General features: G+C 41.1%; 1 protein-coding gene across 5 annotated transcripts in view; it reads left to right on the top strand.

Annotated features, from left to right (window-relative positions):
- The window catches only part of LOC114137745 (attractin-like protein 1), a 324,777-nt gene that overhangs the window by 24,940 nt on the left and 284,301 nt on the right, over positions 1-15,536 (top strand). For all 5 annotated transcript variants that reach the window (XR_003594084.1, XR_003594085.1, XM_028006550.1 and 2 more), the window contains exons 2-4: positions 7,995-8,078; positions 12,231-12,344; positions 13,364-13,492. Coding sequence is in view for 3 of the 5 variants with exons in the window: in XM_028006550.1 (XP_027862351.1) it covers positions 7,995-8,078; positions 12,231-12,344; positions 13,364-13,492 (327 nt within the window). In the remaining 2 variants the exon portion in view is untranslated. The remainder of the gene's footprint in view (positions 1-7,994; positions 8,079-12,230; positions 12,345-13,363; positions 13,493-15,536) is intronic.

Raw genomic sequence — 15,536 nt, 5'->3', positions numbered from 1 at the left:
ACCAGCTGAGTTGGCTGTGATTGGCTGTCCTGCCTATGGGGGTGTCTCTTTCTTTTGCTAGCGCTAATAGGCGACTACTTGAGTGACAGTTTGTTGAGGCTCCATCTATCAGCTTCATACTAACTATGAATGGGAATTTCAATTTACATGGCTGGAATATGATCACCTTTTCTCTCCCTTAGCCAGAAAATCAAGGAAGACAGTGAAATGTGCCCTGTTAAAAAAAAAAAACAGGTTCTTTGAATTTAATGTAGGCATTTGTTAATAAAGATATATATGTATGTGTGTCTGCGACAGACTGGCGACCTGTTCAGAGTGTACCCCGCCTCTCACCCGAAATGTTAGCTGGAGACTCTTGACCCCAAGAGCAAGGGTGTTAGAAAATGGATGTATGGATGCGTGCATGTGTGTGGGCGTGCGGGTGCATGTGCGCGCATGTGTGTGTGTATATATATATATGTTTTCTTTTTTCGTTCTGTATTGGTATTAAACTTCATAAAGCAACAGTTAACATTTGGCATTATGTTTTCTCTCACAACTTTCAATTTGAAATCCTTTTTTTCTTTATAATATTTCACAAGACAAAAACAAAACAAACAAAAATAAGGCATAATAACGATTTAATCAAAAATTGGTAATAGAAAAAAGTACATAGACATATCTAACCTTGTTCTTATTATTGGAAAATATTTGTTTATTTTCTCCATTTTTTGGTGTGTAATATATTCCTGGCTAGAAACATACAACAATTCATAGCTTAATGTGAATATTTTTAACCATAACCTTTTTCAACTTGTTAAAATGTGAGTGTTCCAACTACAGCTGGGAGGAACAACTGCAGGAGGACTGAGATGCCTGTGAGGGCTTCAGGACTTGGTAGAGACTTTGAATTTTTATTTTTTTAATTTAAGGATTTGGCAGTTTTCCTCTCTTCTATATTTTCAAAGCACTCCCAGGAACATGGGCACCAGGCTCACCTATAAATTGTTCTAAAAATAAACATATTGATGTTTTTGAAGGGCTGCACAGTGGCCTTGCAGCAAGAAGGTCCTGGGTTCGATTCCCGGCCTGGGGTCTTTCTGCATGGAGTTTTCCATGTTCTCCCTGTGCATGCGTGGGTTCTCTCCGGGTACTCCGGCTTCCTCCCACAGTCCAAAAACATGACTGTCAGGTTAATTGGTCTCTCTAAATTCTCCCTAGGTGTGAGTGTGTGTGTGTGTGAATGGTTGTTTGTCCTGTATGTCTTTGTGTTGCCCTGCGACAGACTGGCGACCTGTCCAGGGTGACCCCGCCTCTCGCCCGGAACGTAGCTGGAGATCGGCACCGGCAACCCTCCTGACCCCATTAGGGACAAAGGGTGAACAGAAGATGGATGGATGGATGGATGTTTTTGAAGTGGGCTATTTAATGTCTGAAAATGAATTTGAATTAACTTGTTGTAAAACTTTAACAAACCATTCATTCTTTAATAGCTCTATATCATTATGTAATTTTAACAGTTCTGAAAACAATAAGTGAGTTAAAATTCCTTTAGGCTACTTGCTGTTTATCACAAATGCTTTAAGTTAGTTGTTGTGGCACCTCCTCTTATTAGGTGTAGGGGATAATAATAATTATCCCATAGAGTCAGTTCGGATAGTTTTATTTTTTCACTAGAAAACTAGTTTTGTATTTTCTCAGGCTGTATTTGGTTTTAAAATTTATTTGATCTGAAATGTTGAAATTCAACTAAAGTTCAAGTTACCCACACATATTTCGTCAACAAGGCAGTTCAAAGTGCTTTTCATCATAAAAAAAAAATCATACAGTCACCAATTGTGAAACAAGCAATAAACATTAGATTTATTAAATGTGACGGAGGAGCAACAAAAGAAATCTGTACAGGACAAATACTTTCAGTATTTGTTTCTGAAATGATTTTAGTGAAGTGAAATCCAGAAAAGGCACAACGTTCCTCAGATGTTTTTTTTCTTGTGTCTTTTACTGTGAGAAATTAAACATATTTTTATTATTATCATTAATATCCTCATTTAAATCAGCTGTAGCAGCATCTTGACATGAATATTCATCTCAGTTTAATCTGGAGTTATAGCCAAAGGCTGTAACTGAGATCAGAAGCCACTAAGGAAGAATAGGAAGTGATGAGCTGGTGAATATAATCAAAGACTCCTTGTATCTCCTACCGTACTTATGAGCTTTCTTTAAATTTACAGTCATGCATTTATGTGTTCTTTGAGATCTATTGGCGGTGTTTTCACTTTGTCCTGCTGTGTCACAATCTGTTCTCTCCTTTATCCTGTCTTCTTAATCTGATAGGTTTTTTGCTGACGTGTGCAGATTGCGATAAAACTGTTTCTCAGTCAGTTTCACTTTCACTGGAGAAAAAAAGAAGAAAAAGTCACACATTTTATGATTAGGGACCAATAAAAGAGCAGGATTCCTGTTTTACAGTTTTAATAGCTTCTTTTAGTACATTGATACCTTTTACAAGGCGAACTAAAATATGTTTTAATATTTCAAAAGATTTTATGACCAAAAACATCTTTCATAACATGGTGAAATTGCTTAATGAAGTTTTTCAAAGTAAGGGTGTTATGCAAAATGTACTTTTTTAAAGCTTTACATCATTATAATGTTAATCCCCTCATCAAAAACATATCTGGAGTGTTTCATTAAAGGTGCAGTTTTATGTATTTTCCTGGCATAAAGTGTCACTATTCAGCAGCTATGTTGCATTCAGTTGTTGTAAAAATATTGCATATATCAAATATGACTTAAAGTACATTTTACATTGCAATTTAACACCTAGAATTGAGCCTCTGCCTCTTTAAGAAACTCCAACTCTTTCTGAAACTCCGCCTTCAGGAAGTCATCCCAACATGGCTTCTCTGTTAACCCTTTAACAATGTTTCTTTTTTTTTTTTTTACCAGCATTGCTCTGAGAAGTAGCTCAGATTCTCCTATCAGACAGGGGTGCTTGAATGTCTGTTCACACAAAGCCCCACCCATTTTCCCAAATCTCTGCCTTGGAGCTTCAGTCCATAGCCAAACTCCCGTACCTACTATTACCAAACATCTGGTGAAACTTCTAGTCTGATGAGTTTCTAACAACACTCATCAATGCCATCTATGCAGAAGTGTTGCTGTCGTGACATGACATGTTCGAAAAATGTGGGAGATTCTTAAAGAGACAGAGGTTAATTTCAAGGTGTCAGACATAGAGCTATGATGTCATGTCAAATTTCTGTTAGTTTTTGATGTTGATGGTATTTTAATAACAATTGAAGGTAACATAGTTACTCTTTAGTGGTGTAAAACAGAATTACATGCCTGAAAAACACATAACAGCTTCCCTTTAAAATGGCCTTTATTGAACAGAAATATGATATGAAGGAGGGTGGAGTGAGAAGGGGAAGACAGACAGTAAAAATGCCATCTGAACCCTAGACAACTGCATAGAGAACTATAGCCTCTTCACATGGTTCACCCCTTAATGGGCGTTTTATGACTGTTTTGTTTTTTTGTTTCATCTTAGAGTTAAAATTACATCTCCTAAATTCTATTCTTTACTTTGACAACATAGGAAAAAGGATAAGATGGCAGTTGGGGAAATTTTATTGATCTTGATTGGAGTTTTCTAAGAATCATGTCACTCTTTTCACTACATGCAGTGTTTTCCATGCTTGACGTAGTTCTGGGTGGTTGTTTTCCATACCTGTCTTGTAGCAAACCTTCAGTTTAATCAAGTTACTATTTAGTTATCGTCAATAGCATCTTATCATTACTGTGTTTTTTGTGTCTAGAGATGTTTCTGAGTTTCTGTAGTGACACTGCAGGCCTAGAAAATAAGCACTCATGCTCATGAGATGACACACAGTCCAAGTAGAGACAGGCTGCTATGTCTTCACTGTTTTTTTTTGGGGTGGGGGTTCTTCATGTGTTCATGTGTCTGAGTGTGGTCTTTCTATCTTTTTCCTCTAAAATCAAATTGATTGAGTGACTTCTGCATAGTGCTTCTCTGTGTTCCATCCATCCATCCATCCATCCATCCATCCATCCATCCATCCATTTTCCGCTTATCCGGGGTCAGGTTGCAGGGGTAGCAGCTTCAGAAGGAAGGCCCAGACTTCCCTCTCCCCGGCCACTTCTTCCAGCTCTTCCAGGGGAATCCCGAGGCGTTCCCAGGCCAGCCGAGAGACATAGTCCCTCCAGCGTGTCCTGGGTCTTCCCCGGGGCCTCCTCCCGGTGGGATGTGCCCGGAACACCTCACCAGGGAGGCGTCCAGGAGGCATCCTGACCAGATGCCCAAGCCACCTCAACTGGCTCCTCTCGATGTGAAGGAGTAGCGGCTCTACTCTGAGTCCCTCCCGGATGACTGAGCTTCTCACCCTATCTCTAAGGGAGAGCCCAGCCACCCTATGGAGAAAACCCATTTCGGCCGCTTGTATCTGCGATCTCGTTCTTTCGGTCATGACCCAAAGCTCATGACCATAGATGAGGGTGGGAACGTAGATCGACCGGTAAATCGAGAGCTTCGCTTTTTGGCTCAGCTCTCTCTTCACCACAACGGACCGGTACAGCGCCCGCTTGACGGCAGACGCTGCGCCAATCCGCCTGTTGATCTCCTGCTCCCTTCTTCCCCCATTCGTGAACAAGATCCCGAGATACTTGAACTCCTCCACTTGGGGCAGGACACCCCCCCGACCCGGAGAAGGCACTGTACCCTTTTCCGGCTCAAAACCATGGCCTCGGATTTGGAGGCACTGATCCTCATCCCGGCCGCTTCACACTCGGCTGCGAACCGCTCCAGGGAGAGCTGCAGATCACGACCTGATGAAGCCAAAAGGACCACATCATCTGCAAAAAGCTTCTCGGTGTTGCCCCACATAAATATGTTATCCTGTCACTTGCCATTCTCAGCGCAACATTAGATAAATGTCCTCCTTTATCTTCTCAAAAGGCAATATCCTTATGTCTTTTTAATCAAGGCTCAGTCTGACACTTGTTATTCATGATGGATATGAAAAATATAATCAAAAATGTCTCTGACATTTAGGTAAAAATGCAAGGTAGATGGAATGTCTTCATTTCATATGATTATATAACAGATGAGAATTAATTTTTATTTTTAGTCAATATGTACAAGAGTAAGATAAGAAATTTTAGACTTACCATCTACCTCATTAGGTGCACCCTGGTTATAAAGTGTTGGACTTTCTTTAGTATGCAGAACATTTCTAAACTTTTTGAATTGGTGCATTAGTGCTGAATGCAGCCAATGAAAGGAAAGTATATGGTTAGTAATAGTACTAACTTTGACTATAGTTTCTAAATAATGCTCCTATCGTGCTAAACTGACCAAAAAAATCCCACACACCACTTCTCTCTTCATAGTGGAGTATGTTTGTTTACAGCACAGGACATTTTCACTGAGCTTTGTAACGTTGAACTGGCATGTCATCACGGCCAAATGTTAGCCATCCACGCCTCCAGCTAGCAATCATTTCTCAATAGCTGAGGGTCCAGACTGTCTGAATGAAGCGAAGCGTAGAACAGGGAGTCAGTTTTCACTAGGCTGCACCACCACCCGCTGCCAGCAACATTCATGCAAGTCAAGATTGAATCCTTGCTTTTACGTTGTTTATGCTAGTTTTTCACTCTGTTATCTGAATGTTGCAGTTAAAGGTTCGACTTGTCTGACTTTTTTAATATGTTATCTTCCAGTTTTAATGAGCCTGTGTAAATTGTAACCTGTGTTTCCTTTTCTTATCTGACAGTTCTTTTGCTGCATCACTGTCTACACAGCTGTTGATTACCAGATGTTTCCTGTTTTTCAGATCATGCTCTGTAAAACTGAGGCCCTGTTCACTCTGAGACGAGATTAATTGTATACGCAAAAGTATATTTTGGTTTAAGGCTGTGTGTCTACACAAATGTGGCATTTTGGGAGACCTGAAATGATAATTTTTAAAAATAGGTCGTATAGATAGAGTGGATACATTTCAAAACGGCGATTTCATGTTGTTTGCAAGCCGTATTTCTCTTGAAACAGTGTCGTCGGAGTTCATCGCTCTCTGTAACCAACGTATTCTTCTTCTTGTGTTTTATGGTAGACCAAAATTTGCATGTTTCTCATTCTCAAAAATAACAAGCATGGCGCCGGTCTGGTTGTTTTGTTTTGTTCTGTCGAAGCGTCACAGTGCCACAGATTGACCTGGCAATCTACGTTTCCTGTGGTGCTCTGTGGGACAGGGCCTGAGAGAGATGGCTGTGTGTGGAAATCCCAATAGATCAGCACTAATTGTGTTTCCATTAACCATAAAATTGCACAAATGAAAATTAGGAAAATACATTTGCTTGATGGAAACCCAGCAATTTCAAAAAAGTTCACGTTTTTGATGAAACATTTTTGCGCTAGGTTGAGGTGGTTTTTCAGCCTTATTGAATTAGATGTATTTCACAAAACTGCAATTGAAACACTTTTTTCACACCACACAAGTCACTGCTGGAAGTTACTACTGGCGAAAACGATGAAGTAGTAGCAGGAGAATGATGTTTGTTTTGTTTTTTTTCAGACAATGTTCAACTGGCTCCATCAGAGCTCTCACAGCATCAAGTTCATAACAAGTTGTGTCATTCCAATATATTGAATCCATAACTCTTCTGTAAAATCACAGACTAGTTTCCCCAAAATGCAGCATGTGTAGCCACTCCCAAGTAGGCAGGGCTTGTTGTGCCAACGCCTGAATAAGACACAGATGTTTCCACTGATTAGCTGATAGATCATGAGCACTAGCACCATGTCTGAATTATGAACATATCTCATGTAAGTGTTTACATCCGTCACTGCCTTAATTTTTAATGACTAACCGCGTGTACAAACTTATTCACATGCGAATTTAACTTGGGGTGAATTCACACCAGCCCAGGATTAGAGTCCTGAATCAGACTCTTAACTGTTTATAGATTTATATCAAGGGAGAATACTTACAAACATCAGCAATTTTCTCAGTTTTAATTTAAGGCATATTTATAGAAATTGGGTAAGAAATAAAGACGCTGCGATAATCTTTGTGACAGATTTCTGCTGATCCCTCATTGGCACAGCCTGGTTTAGTGGATAGACTCACCGCATAGTAATGGTGCCTGCAGGAGCGTCGCTAGTGTTAGCGACTAACAGGCGATATCCAGACTAGTAATGTATATCAATGAAGAAATCCTACAACTGCTAAAATCTAACACAGCTCCTTTTTTGTTTACTTTTTGTGAAGAAGGAAGTTGCGCTGGTCTTCAGAGGTTTTGTTTCGATTTCTTCAGTAGTTCTTGGTGCAGCGCCCCCACAGGCGACCGGGGTGGGAAGGGATTTTTCAGTAAGTTTTAGTCGTTTGACACAGTGCGGTGTGAATGCTAACTACAGTTCTGAAAATGTAATAAATATTGCAATTTTAGTCCCCAATCAAACCGAGTCTACTGGACTATCCGGTGTGAAAACACCCTTAATTTCTCATTTAATGGAAACACAGCAATAGCAGATGCTTCGACATTAGCAGAATACAGAAAAGATTTGCACACATTTGCAATGAAAATGCAAACGTCAAAATTATATGTGGTGTCCCTGGTTCCATTTATATAAAGACAAATATTGATTTTTGTCAGATTTTTATCTCTTTGACCTTTTTTGTTGCATTTCTTTGGTGAGCATTTCTCCTGCACTTTGCTGATTTGTTTCTAATTCAGACACTGCATGAGAAAGTAATGCGTCGGGTCAACATGAGCAGAACCTGCAAGTCAGAACAGATTGCTTAGTGCTTTTATGACCTCCCTGCAGTCCTCTGCAACATTTGATCCAGTCGTGGCAAAATCAAGGATTGACTCAAGGTTAGCTAAACCAGAGAAAGTCCACGATCATCTCAGTTTGATTTGGATCCCGTCTCATTCCTGATCCGTGTCGTTATTAAACCACCAATATCTGTTGTTCTTTTTCTCCTCCGCAGGTTAACGGACCTGTCAGGTTCTCTCTCAGATGGTCCAGTTAACTATAAGTACAAGACCAAATGCACTTGGCTAATTGAAGGATAGTAAGTACTAATCTTTTATTATTGTTCTTATTTCTATTATCAATATTAAACCAACTGTTTCCACTTGGTGTAAAACTATAGTTTATATCTTACTTGAGTACTCCAGAAAAGGGAGCTTTATTACCATTAAACAGTGTTTATGAGTGAAGCTGTTGAGCTGCTTCACTCATAGAACCAGCTGAATGTACCTAGTGTTCACTATGCGTTTGGAGTACAAGTGCTGCAAGTCCAGATTCATTCCTTGTTGTGATATTCTGCCACCAAAATCCACCAAAGCCCAATGGGAAACTTTATTTCATATATCTTATGGGGCTTTCCCATCTGTTAACACAAATGAACGGCATGAAGAGTAATAATAAAGAACATATTTGGCTTGGTTTTATAAAGGTAAACTTTGTTAACAGCCTGCAACTAAAAATAGGCCTGGACTTTGTCCTGAATAGAGCTTTTAAGATACCATCTTTACAATTAAACACGTTCTGTAGAGAAAAAGTTGCAAACTTACAACTGTAAAATAATACAACTCCCCTCTGGAGTCAAAAAACACTAGCATTTGAGGGAATTTCTTTTATTAGCTGCTGCTCCAACTTTCTTCTTATGCTTACAACTACTGATGCTTTACCCTTTTGTTGTTTTTTTAACAGCAGTGTTAATCCTTATTTCGCCAGTGTTAATCCTTATTGGTCCAGTACCGGTCCGCGGACCAATTGGTACCGGGCCGCACAAGAAATAATTACATATTTACGATTTATGAATTTTCTGAGTCTGGAGGATCTTTTATTTTGAAAATCCTTTAACTGGATTGGTTACGTTTTGCAAGCCAAAATTGAACCCACAAGCAGTAAAATTAGTAAGAAACAGATCAGATGTCTTTGTAAAGTTTCTTTGCAAAGGGCAAAAGGCCCAGAGAAGAGACAGGAGAATGGATTTATCTCGGACCGGTAGGTGATTCCCACATTCCAAGCCTGCTATGCATGATATGCGGCGACCGGCTCACTAATGAGGCAACAAAGCCTTCAAACTGCTTCTCCACGTGGAGACCAGGCACCCTGTGCATAAGCAACACTTTGTGTGTCATTGTTTCCCGTCACTCCTAGATGGGTCCATCTTGTTGCAGAGAAACAAGCTCAGGGCTCCCATTGATTCATTGTTATCTGAGTTAAAATTTTCATTAAAGTAAAATGTTCATTTTTGTGGCGCATCTGTATCTTATTTGAAAGGGATGTGTAAACGTTACCATAGCGACCAGAGTCAGAGAGCGTTAGGGCAGTGGTCGAGACGAGAGGAGAGGAGTAGAGCTTGTGAGTTTTAGGTCTGGTTCACACGGCACGATTTTAGGATTGTCAGTCGATTTTCCAAACATCTGTGACCACACATGACAATAAAAGTACAACAGGTTTGATTGGTTTGTTTGTCCAGCCACCCGGCAGGAGCAACACACCACACACAAACTGATTCCACTCAAGAACATCCCGATTCTAGAAGAAAATCCTGTAAAGCCCCCAAAATACCATATGTGAATTTAGAATAAACAAACACGGATGACGATGTAGAAGCAATAGTGATAGTTTAAGTGACAAAAGACTTAACAAAAAGAAAAAAACGTTGGATAAAAGACTTGGAGGGGGTACTGGACAGTGCCCCTCCTGGGAACTCCCTTGTTCTGCTGGGGGACTTCAACTATTACGTGGGCAATGACAGTGAGACCTGGAGGGGCGTGGTTGGGAGGAACGGTCCCCTTGATCTGAACTCGAGTGGTGTTCTGTTTTTGAACTTCTGTGCTCATCAGGGATTGTTCATAACAAACACCATGTTCAGGCATAAGGGTGTCCATATGTGCACTTGGTACCAGGGCACCCTAGGCCGCAGTTCAATGACTTTGTCATCGTTTCATCAGATCTGCAACCACATGTCTTGGACCTTTGAGGGAAGAGAGGGGCGGAGCTGTGCACTGACCACTACCTGATAGTGAGTTGGCTCCAGTGGTGGGGGAAGAGGCCGGTCAGACCTGGCAGGCCCATACATGTTGTGAGGATCTGCTGGGAAAGTCTGGCAGACGGAGATTTAACTCCCATCTCCGGCAGAACTTTGAACACGTTCCGGGGGATGTGGAGGAGATTGAGTCCCAGTGGACAATGTTCTGTACCTCCATTGTTGAGGTGGCTTATTGGAGCTGTGGCCACAAGGTTGTCGATGCCTGTCACAGTGGCAACCCTCAAACCCATTGGTGGACACCTTCGGTGAGGGATGTTGTCAGGAGTCCTGTCGGGCCTTTTTGGTCTGTGGGACCCCGGAAGCAGATGATGGGTACCGACAGTCCAAATCGCATGTGGCTCGGGTGGTTGCTGAGGCAAAAATTCAGGTGTGGGAGAAGTTTGGAGAGGCCATGGAGAAAGACTTCTGCACGGCTTCGAGGTGATTCTAGTCCACCATCCAGCATCTCAGGAGGGGGAAACAGTGCAGCACCAACAATGTTTATAGTGGGGATGGTGTGCTGCTGACCTCTGCTCCAGACATTGTGGGCCAATGGGCAGAATATTTTGAAGACCTCCTCAATCCCACCAGCATGCCTTACATTGAGGAAGCTGAGCCAGGGGACTCTGGGTCAGGCTCTCCAATCTCTGGGGATGAGGTTGCCGAGGTGGTTAAAGAGCTCCTTGGTGGCAGGTCACCAGGGGTGGATGAAATTTGTCCGCAGTTCCTTAAGGCTCTCAATGTTGTATGGTTGTGGTGGTTGACACAACTCTGCAATATTGCATGGACATCGTGGGGCAGTTTCCCTGGATTTGCAGTCTGGGTTGGTGGACCGCCTGTTCAAAAATGGGGACCAGAGGGTGTGCTCTAATTACAGAGGGGTCACATTCTTAAGCCTCCCTGGCAAGGTCTATTCAGGGGTCCTGGAGAGGAGGGTCCATCGTATATTCAAACCTAGGATTCAGGAAGAGCAGTGAGATTTTCGTCCTGGTCGTGGAACACTGGACCAGCTTTACACCGTCACCGTCAGCAGGGTCCTGGGTGCGTTGGAGTTCATCCAACCAGTCTACATGTGTTTTCTGGACTTGGAGAAAGTGTTTGACCCTGTCTCTCTGGGAGCCCTGTGGGGGGTTCTCCAGGAGTATGAGGTACCGGGCCCTTAGATACTTGCTGTTAGGTCCCTGCATGACCGGTGTCAGTCATTTCTGCATTGCCGGCAGTAAGTCGGACTCTGCCAAAGCTGCCCTTTGTCATTCTGTTCATTACTTTCATGAACAGACTTTCTAGGCACAGCCAAGATGTTGATGGGGATTCGTTTTGGTGGCCTTAGGGTTGCATCTCTGCTTTTTGCGGATGATGTGGTCCTATTGGCTTCCTCAGGTCGTGATCTACAGCTCTCTCTGGAGCGGTTTGCAGCTGAGTGTGAAGTGGCCGAAATGAGTATCAGTGCCTCTAAGTTCGAGGCCATGGTCATGAGCTGGAAAAGGGCAGAGTGCCTTCTCCAGATCGGGGGGGTGTCCTGCTTCTTCACATTGAGAGGAGCCAGTTGAGGTAGCTCAGGCATCTGGTTAGGATGATTCCTGGACACCTCCCTGATGAGGTGTTCCAGGCACATCCCACTGGGTGGAGGTCCAGGGGAAGAACCAGGACACACTGGAGAGACTATGTTTCTTGGCTGGCCTGGAAACGCCTTGGGATTCCCCCGGAGAAGCTGGAACAAGTGGCGGGGAGAGGGAAGTCTGGGCCTCCCTTCTTAGGCTGTTACCCCCGCGACCCAACCTCGGATAAGCAGAAGATGGATGGATGGATAGGCCTCAAAATGGCAATATAATCATTACTGCAATAATTTCAGGGACACTATATCGCCCTGTAAAACTGTGGTGACAGGCCCAACTCCAGCCCTGTGTTTCCACTTGTACCAGGGTTCAATGAAATGATATGAACCATGCCTTTTGAAAATATACCAGCTGCATTATAAAAAAACAAGGTCACACTTCACTAGGAATTCAAAATGTCTAAAAACCTGTCTGAGCTCGTCCCTGAGGAGACAGTTTACAACTTATGGATGTTACAAAAGCTATGGATTCCTTAAGAGAGAAGAATATGAAGCATCCGTAAAATATATATTCATCGGCTGCTATTTGTTGTTCCTAAATATTTTTGTGCGCTCTGTCCTAGCCCTAATGCAGCGCTCCGGCTGCGCTTCAATCACTTTGCCACAGAGTGCAGCTGGGACCACATGTATGTCTACGACGGCGACTCCATTTATGCTCCCTTGATTGCTGTGTTCAGGTAAGCGCCTGCTGCTGTGAAGAAGCGTAGTGTGTGAGGAAGGAGATAGGGAAACGACTGGGGAAACATTGGCCACCTCTTTATTAAGCTTGTAAATGTGAACAAGGCAACGTATCACCAAACAATGGGCCTCATAATTGCAGCCATTCCACAATGCGGCAGTAATGGAGAGAAAATACAGCAATTACTCATATTATCCCTGAATGCTACTTAAATTTTTATGAAACTTTACTCCCTTTTTATTGTTTTTGTAACCAGCAAACATGAGGAAAGCCCTCTTTTATGTCCCACATTCCTTATCTACAGCAATGCCACAATAATGTACCCACTGCCTGCTTTTTACTTACCTCTATTTAGAAGGCAATTTTTTCTCCTATGTGAAAACTTTGAAAATTGGATTTAAAAATAACAGGTAATTGTACAAACATTGACATTATCACCAACAGTACTGTGAAAAAGTATTTGCCCCCTTCTAGATTGCTTCTATCCAATCATTGATTTAGTTCATTAGGAGAAAAAAAACTAACTTTTCCAAACCAAGATTTATTGAATTACTGCTGGTGGCATGACTAAAAATGTAAATTATGTTTTTTTCCCCAAGATTATTTTGGTTTCACAATATATAATGATATTTAAAAAAAAATTATTATTATTGTTATTATTTATTATTATTACAGACCAAGTCTAGTAAGGGTATGGTAGTGCAGTGCACTGAATATATTAAAACCGATAGGCCAAACATATAAAGTGCTGTCAATCCTCAGAGGAACAACATCATCAAACAAAATGATAAATGTGTTCTGCCTCTGCAACACAGCAGGGTTTTGTTTCGAGCTAATCACTGTCATCGTTTCAACAGGGACCGCAATTGGGTTAGTTGATTTTCCTTTCATCCTGAACCTCTGGGAGTGGGGTGCTTTTTAAAGCTAGAGTTTACAAAATAAAACACTTCAAAACACCTTTTTATTATTCATTATTGATATTGAGCTGTCTGAATTTCTTTGTCGGGTCTCACTCAGTGGTTTGGTGGTGCCGGAGGCTAAAGGGAAGGAGTCGGTACCCGAGGTGGTGACGACGTCCGGGTATGCCCTGCTCCACTTCTTCAGCGACGCTGCGTACAACCTGACTGGTTTCAACATCGCCTACTCGTACGTCTACACGTCGTTTTTACTGTTGTGTGTCTCCTTTGTTGGTCAGCTGTAAATGTGAAGGCAACCGTTCAATTGTGAGTATTTGCTTTAGCTTGGCTGTCTAAAGAAGATGGGGTTTTATCGGAGTCAAAATCTGACTCAAACATACAGTATGTTTTAAAATTATAGCATTGTGTGAACCTGGCAAAGGATTTAAACAGGTCAAAAAGGTGGAATCAGCTTATCCACTGTAGCTGTTGTATGATGAGAGATATCTTTATATTTACAAAGGATATTATTAATTTTGCACAATGCAAAGTGCAATCTCTCTGATGGAAGATTCCACTGCTGTCACTTCCTCTCTGGGAACAATTAAGAAAGGTTTATATGGGAAAACGTCTTTGAAGATTTGATTGGATTTGACTATCCATGCCATGGTATTTTGCCTTTGAGTTTTTAAGACATTCAACTCCAGCTTTGGCTTGAGTTAAAAGGACAGTATTGGGTGTTTTATACGCATATAGCCCAGTTTTATAGCACAATCAAGTAACTATTGTTATAAAAATGCTACATACAGTATATCAAATATGACTTAAAAGAAATTTGACTGCGACATTTAACACCTTGACATTGGACCTCTGTCTCTTTAAAAACTCCTGCTGTTTCTGAAACTTCAGGAAGTCATCCTCTATTAACCCCTTAACAATGTTTTTATCAGTGTTACAATGAGAAGTAGCTCCTATAATTAACTCAGCAGTTCTCTCAGGTGTTTGCTAATTGCTGCTGGCTAGTCTGAAGGAGCAGACTGAGGAAGTTGTGGGGGAGGGCTGCTCTGTGAGGTGGAAGTTTGGTAGCTTGGAGAATGCAGCTCCAAAACAGAGCTTTGTCCTTGAAGGTAGGTAGGTAAATCCACCCAGACATTTTACGAAGCTTAATGGTTGCCAAGGAATTTCGCAAACATGCATGAAAGAATGAAAGCAACACTTCAGGTATGTTTTTGATAAGGGAAAAAACATTATACCGTGATGGAAAGCTAAAAAAGTGGATTGAACATAATCCTGTCCCTTTCAATAATTATTTTTTTGTAGTAAATGGATGACGTGTAATTTTGACTGAGTCAAAATAAAGTTGGTCAAGCAATGAGAAGAGGAGTACACACTGAGTAAAAGCTGGTAAAAGTGTAATACAGCTAATTTTCTACACCACATTGCCCGATTGAATGTTGATGAGATTTGCAAATACAGGATCTCCACCTATTTGTGATTCAATATTTACAGATTCACAGATTTGTGGATATTTCTGTGGAACGTAATTCCAATTTATTTGCACAAAATCTGTCTAATCTTAGATTATTTTGTAAGAAATTATCTGATATAATAATAATAAAATAATAATAAAATTATATTTCATATTATATTATTTTTATATAATAAAAAATATTTTTTTAGGAAGGTGACGATATGGGTATTGGCATACAAAAAAAAAAATAAATAAATAAAAAAGACCTACCGTACGTACCCTACTCCTATACTGTACTCTCGCATGTGCACTCCTGCCCCTCCCTCCACAGAGCTTTGGCTGTCAGACAAGTGCCGACAGCGACAGCTAGCAGTGAACTCCAAAAATGTTTCATAATTCTGGAAAAAAAGGGTTTCCAAAAATAGACAGCTGTTTTTGGAGTGAGGGGGGAAAAACACCCAACTCTAAATATTTCTACTTCGACAAAGCTCAACCATAATTCCAGCATGATTTGATGATTATCCTTTTTCATTATTGCCAATAGGTGGCCACGCATTCATTTATTATTTCTATTAAGATATCCTTTTTGTTCTAGAGAACAATCCGTCTTAGTCCTTCTGCAAACCAGGGATCCTGATGACACTTTATTATAAATATGAGTACTCACTTCCAGTGAGACAAGTATGGTTACAAAAGCTTTTTGTTGTCAAAAAGGTACTTTTAAAATTACATATTTGCTTTGTAAATCAATGGCAAGCCAATTATGACTTTTATATTTAAGTTTGACAGCCCATCTTCTGTCTTCTGTCAGGTTTTCTCTGTT

The sequence above is a fragment of the Xiphophorus couchianus genome, chromosome 22 (genome assembly GCF_001444195.1).
Source record: "Xiphophorus couchianus chromosome 22, X_couchianus-1.0, whole genome shotgun sequence".
Classification (NCBI taxonomy): Eukaryota; Metazoa; Chordata; class Actinopteri; order Cyprinodontiformes; family Poeciliidae; genus Xiphophorus; species Xiphophorus couchianus.
This window is presented reverse-complemented; position numbering and strand designations above follow the sequence as displayed.